Here is a 6,123-nt window from a genome sequence, read left to right on the forward strand (position 1 = left end):
CCACTCAAAGGCTGAGGGGCAAAGAGCAACACAAATTCATCAGGGAGCTCTCTGAAGAAGCTGAGAGGGTGAGCTCTTGGTTTTAGCTGAGAAGGCGGAATGAGACGGGGGCACCATACTAGCACCACTGTGTTATACCATCACCAAACTGCAGTGGTTCTTGGGACTGTGTTACAGGCTTTCTCTGCTGCTGTGGTTTCTAAGGCAGCTGGTGGTGATGGTTAGAGTTTTAACTCCACCCCAATAGAATTATGCTTGAATTAAAAAACAAAAACATTCGTCTCTTTGAAGCAGGTTTAGCTACAAACAACTTTCCATCTGCAGTCCCATACAACACATATGGAATTAATACAAATGCAATTCAAACAATAAATACTAACCACAATATACACATCTTAGGCATACACCCAACCCTATCCAAAGAATCAACCAAATGTACATACATATTGCTGTTGCATGTGACAAACCGTCAAGTCTTGGAATCCTTCACATTGAGTCTATTTTTCTTTATTTTTTTAAATAGGATTGTGTTTGAAAGGTATTAGTGCTAGAACAAAGTATTAGTAGAAGAGGGGCAAGGGTGTGGCATACCGGTCAAACATGGACTTCTGTGTGTTCATGTTTAGACTAGTCATTTACTTAAAGACAAAAAGAAACGAATGAACATTCTTTGGCAATGACAATGATGCATGAGGTGGTTGTCTGTTTTATTACTGGGAAATAAAAAGATATGAGATTTTACTTGTCAGTGTTATCATTAGCTGTATTGAAAAGATGCCCTTCCTTCATTAAATACACAACCTCTGTGATTTATCTATAGCCTACGTTAGTCGATGTGTCTTAAACTGCAGTCATCGGATAGAGGTTCTGAATTTAGTCACAAGTCATTGAAGGAAATTCTTTGTCATTTACAAAGTGGAGCTACCTTTTTACCATTTCATTTTCATGCCGCAGCACTCTGGCTGTTGTTTTGCATACAGTTAGAGCGCAGGTCCGAATAGCAACAACACACAGTACAGTCAGCAGTCTTCTGCAAAGACTAACACTATTTTGCTTTAACACTTCCATTAATAATTTTTCAGTGTTTACAGGGATTTGTGATTGAACATTTACACTTTATACAAATTAATACAATGACTATAAGAATTATTGTAAATAATATCCTCCCTCAGTAAAACAACTAATAAGTACTTCAAACTTGTTGTACAAGCTTATCAATAATCATTTTCAATGTATGCAGGAAAAAAATGATATTAAAGAGCTCGTAAAACTGACAATAATTACCAAAATTTTACAATTTTACCGCAAGCACTTTATCCAAGCAATAGGATTTAGTTTTTCTATTATTTACAATTTGAATAATGTTGAAAAACATTGTTTTCAAAATCCCACTGACCACCACTGACAAAGTGGAAGACATCAGTCTGCAGCTGCTTCATTTTACCAGTTTGTATTTTTTCTTCTTCATTGTACATGTGAATAAATGTTAATAATGTGAATAAATGTTAGGTATTACCAATGTGTTGGAATTCAGCATGTTAGTCGATAAATGCAGTTATAATGAAGGGCTAAGGTGTGTTTAAACTGTTGTACAGTTTGTACCACATTATCCTCCTTATGTTCTTGGAGTGACCTCTACCGATATTTGCATGATGGGCTTTAGTCCCGGGCCACATTTGTATTTGCCATGCAGATCCAGTGAAATAAGATGAAGATGCCTGCAGTTCATTCCTCTTTAGTATAACTGACTGTGCAAACATTTGGAAAAGGATAAGCAGTTTACTTTCACAATCTGTCATTCTCAATGAGCAGGATTTCTCATCATTAAAGTGATACATTAATAAGTCATATATATGTGAGCCTCGAGAAGATTTAATAGTTTTGGACATTTTAATTCCCTCATTCATTCTCTATACAACCTTTTTCCATTCAAAGTGGCAGGGGCCGAGTGCATGCTGTCGATCCCAGCATGCACTGTGTGAGTGGCTGGGAACCACACAGGATCGAAAGTGCCATCATGTATGTGCAATTATGTAAACATCACAGTCAATGAACAAGTGCTTGACATCTTGTCAGTATGTGAATGGCCTTTGAATGTATTTCTAGAAGCTCTGTAGTCCCACAATTGCAACAGACAGAACAGAGGAGAAAGAGAAAGGTCTGATTTACCTAGCAGTTAAAGCTGTGGCTCCCCTGTTTGCTCCTGTTACTCAGACCGTGCCCTTTGTGTGGGGCCAGGGCTTGGTCTGGGGCCAAACTTTGCATGTCAAGGACCACTTGAATGTGAAGCTCCCCGGATTCTCACTACCTGACATGCAAAACCAGTGGGGGGCCAGTTAAAATGGCACATGCGCATAGTCAACACAGGTGTACTCCAGTCAAAACACTGACTGCCTCTAACCTCCCACAATACACAGCTCTAGGAGTTCCCCACCGATGACAGATCAAGTAGATAGGACTGAAGAAGTAGAGAAGGACAGAAAGAATCTTTATCATGCCGAGGTCTTTCCTTGTTAAAAAGAAACGTGGGACATGTGGAGCATGGCAATGGAAAGAGCCAGAACAGCATGGGTGGAAAGAAGACAGTATAGAAGGTAAGAATTTCAAGAACCTTTAGTCTATTTTCAGCTGTCAAAGGAAAGCAGTAACATACATGGTGGGTCAACCCTGTTAGTTTGTATTATTTATTTAACCTGATATTTACTAAATGTACTAATGAATAGATGTTTTATTCCGTTGCAGTGAGTGAAAACATTAATGAGCAGATACCCTGCAATCCTGGCCCCCAACATCCTTCCACTGTGCCTCAGTCAGTAGCCACTTTAGGGGTAGCACCAAGAATGATCCTGCCAGTGCCTCTGGCAGGATCAGGAGGGCCAGGGGCTGACGCCAGGCTGGACTGGTCCACACTGATGCTTCCGGGCTCTTTCTACCATCACAGTATCCTGGCACCAGTCAGCAGTGCAAAGGTAAGGTCACACTTTTTTTTTCAAGTATTGTCAATATCACCCTTAAATATTGTCATTTTCCCCCTGAAAAGCTTACAGAGCAGAGCAAATAAAGGACAGAGGATTCAAATGGGCTTTAGGACCCATGCACACTTGGTACTTTTATCTGACATTTGAGACTTGCGATTTTACTATAGATTGTAAAATGAACATTTTCTCCAATGAAACTGCTGAGGACAAATTGATCAACCCAATTAACGTTCATGTTTAAATATGAGGACCTGATGGAATTCCTCCCTTTTTTTAAATGACATGTAGGGGAGCCAACTCATTTTAATACAATCCTTAGATCCTATAATTGTTCCTTACATTAGAAAAAGTGCTTTTGTCATTCTTGTCTTCAAGAAAATAAATCAAATGAATGATTTTACACGTAACAGCTGATAAAATAATTTGAAAAGTGTGTGTTTTCTTTGCCTTTGGTATATTATAATTCTAGATTAGTGTTGGCTTGTAGAGAGAACACAGATAATGCTGTTAACAGCATTATATATTACATATTATTACAGGTATTATATATCTGATTTTAAAATACATGCCTCTTGGCTTTTTATTGATTTGACCTTTAAATGGTATTTAAATGAGGAGAGATTTCAGTTGATGAATGAACAACATTTTATTGTCATGCAAAACGTGGAGAAAGTGGTATGATATAAATGTGTCTATTTGGTGCTTAGACCCCTTGAGATGTCATCATGGTTGAAAAGAGCTGAAGCTGTATGTTTAACAGTAACCCCCCACCAAAAGAAAAGAGTAAATAACAACCAATAGAACAAACTGACCTAGTTTCGCAGTAGATTTCGAGTTAAAAGTAATGCATCAATTATTAGATAGATGACAATGTGATGCTTCTTATGAAAAGAGTGCAAACTGCTGTTCTTGAAAAATCCCCTAAAATCCATGGATAGGCAGCAGCTGTGAAAACTGCAATGAGTTGGAGGATGTAACAGCTCAAAATGAAGAAAGTGATGTCATTCCAGTGATCGTGCAGACAAAACCAGAATCACAGAGATTTGGCACGGAGATGTATGATAAATGGGAGAGAGATGATGCAATTAACTTTATGAAGGAGGCACAGAATCTGTTGTTTTGTTTTATGTTTTGGCAGCACAGAAGGTTTTTAGCAACTTCACACGTGTGCTGTAGTTTGTTTGTTTTTTGAAAAGTAAATTAAGTCATAAATGAATTAACCTGGAGGCAATTAGCAATTGTGATGATGCAGTCGGGATAACTTTAGTTGATTCAAATAGTAAAAAAGATTAATAATAATGGAATGACAATTTAATTTAATCAAACACTGTTAACAAGTTGACATGTTGAAATGTGAGGCAACACATTTTATTTACTAAATATGATAATAGACTCAGATTATATATATTAGAGAAACTTATTCATTTGAGTGAAATTTACTTGTAGAAAGGATTGGGAGTAACATAGCAAGTTCAATGCACTAAAAGTCAAATTATCCTTATTCAAAATTTGATTTAGAAAATTGGGATACTCAAAAAATTTCAAATAACATAACAATAAACATGTTGTTGACATACACAGTAAAACATTCAATGCAGTGTTTCATTCCACTCTACCTTCTGTCAGAGCATGCTACACAGCTGATTAGATTTAGAATTTTGGTTGTCAGCTCATCTGTATTAAAGTTCAGAAATACCTGCTGAGTGAAATTAGTATGCCACATCCTCCTGAAGCCAGTGTTCTCATCATCATAAAGAGGATTACTAGCATCTGTAATTGGTCCTCTCATTTTGCCAGTGCACAATAATGTAGCTGGGTAGGATGGCTCTGGTTCCGTATAGTATTCATTAAGTTTGTATCTCTCCCTATCAGCCCCGTCCTCGTCCTTCCCCAGACTCAGGCGACTTTGTGTGCTCATTGTGCCACAAGATATTCCCTCTGCAGCGCATGTTAACCCGCCACCTCAAGTGCCACAGCTTGGTGAAGAGACATCCTTGTCGATTCTGTGGCAAAGGATTCAACGATACCTTCGACCTCAAAAGGCATATGCGAACACACACAGGTCAGTAATCAGCATTATACACACACACACACACATACAGAAATTCAAAGGATATTATATTGACTTACATCAACATCCTGTTTTCAGCTTAAAATGTAATGATTTATGTTATGGGGACTTGCTTTTTGTCACCATAAAGAAGGCCCCTATAATATGACTGTAAATAGATTTAGACACACATGAATTTAGAACTACAGTGAAAAATCTTGGCGAAATTTCTCACCGAACTGCAAAACCACTCTGAAGTGCATCCATACAAATATGCCAAGAGAAAAAATGCTTTTGTTATCCACTGCTGCAGGTATCCGTCCCTACAAGTGTGAGTTGTGTGAGAAAGCCTTCACTCAGCGCTGCTCTCTGGAGTCCCATATGAGGAAGATTCACAGCGTTCACCAACAGTATGCCTATCGCCAGAGACGCTCCAAGATTTTTGTGTGTGAGGATTGTGGTTACACCTCAAGCCGCCCTGATGAGTATTTCCTTCATGTGAGACAGTGCCACCCCGGTAGTCCCGCCCTCCGCAGGTACTACCGCCGCCAGTCCCATGACAACAGCAGCTTTGCATCAACAGACTGTAAACTCAGTCCCTATTTGCTGTACTCAACCCCTGCATACTACATGTAGGGTTCATTATGCTTATGATTATAAATTAGATTGTACTGAAGCTGAACCACTAGCCATCAATAATACCTGTTTTTTTTTAGTTGTAAGTTTTCAAGATGTGTCCATGACTATAATAAAAGTAAAGGATAAAAAAGTATTGTTAATGTTTTTATTCCATCATTACATAGAACATATTTTTCAATGTTATATGTCTTTTAATTTAAAAATAGCAAATATACAGACTTAAAACGATACAAAATGTCAGCAATTTAAAAACCCCTGTCCCCTGTTATTTCCTTGGTAATGGCAGGTTTGACCAATATTCTCCACCTGCAGAGCTGGAGCGTGCCTGTGCCCCACCGTTTTAGGCGTACACATCCGCAAAGCCCCCCTTTTTAGACGTATGCATGCGCAAGTTCCACAACCACCAATTTAGACCGACGCATTCGCAAGTTCCAGACCTAAACCATAGGCGAAAAT

At 38.5% G+C, this 6,123-nt stretch overlaps 1 protein-coding gene across 1 annotated transcript; it reads left to right on the forward strand.

The window, feature by feature from the left end:
* The first annotated feature begins 1,530 nt into the window (after positions 1-1,530).
* Positions 1,531-5,776, forward strand: zgc:171929 (uncharacterized protein LOC100124596 homolog). The gene is made up of 4 exons (XM_034607003.1): positions 1,531-2,594; positions 2,743-2,969; positions 4,851-5,040; positions 5,342-5,776. Exons 1-4 carry the CDS (start codon positions 2,495-2,497, stop codon positions 5,662-5,664), a joined length of 840 nt encoding a protein of 279 aa, XP_034462894.1. The 5' UTR covers positions 1,531-2,494; the 3' UTR covers positions 5,665-5,776.
* The last annotated feature ends 347 nt before the right edge of the window (positions 5,777-6,123 follow it).

This window comes from Hippoglossus hippoglossus, chromosome 14 (assembly GCF_009819705.1).
Source record: "Hippoglossus hippoglossus isolate fHipHip1 chromosome 14, fHipHip1.pri, whole genome shotgun sequence".
Taxonomy (NCBI): Eukaryota; Metazoa; Chordata; class Actinopteri; order Pleuronectiformes; family Pleuronectidae; genus Hippoglossus; species Hippoglossus hippoglossus.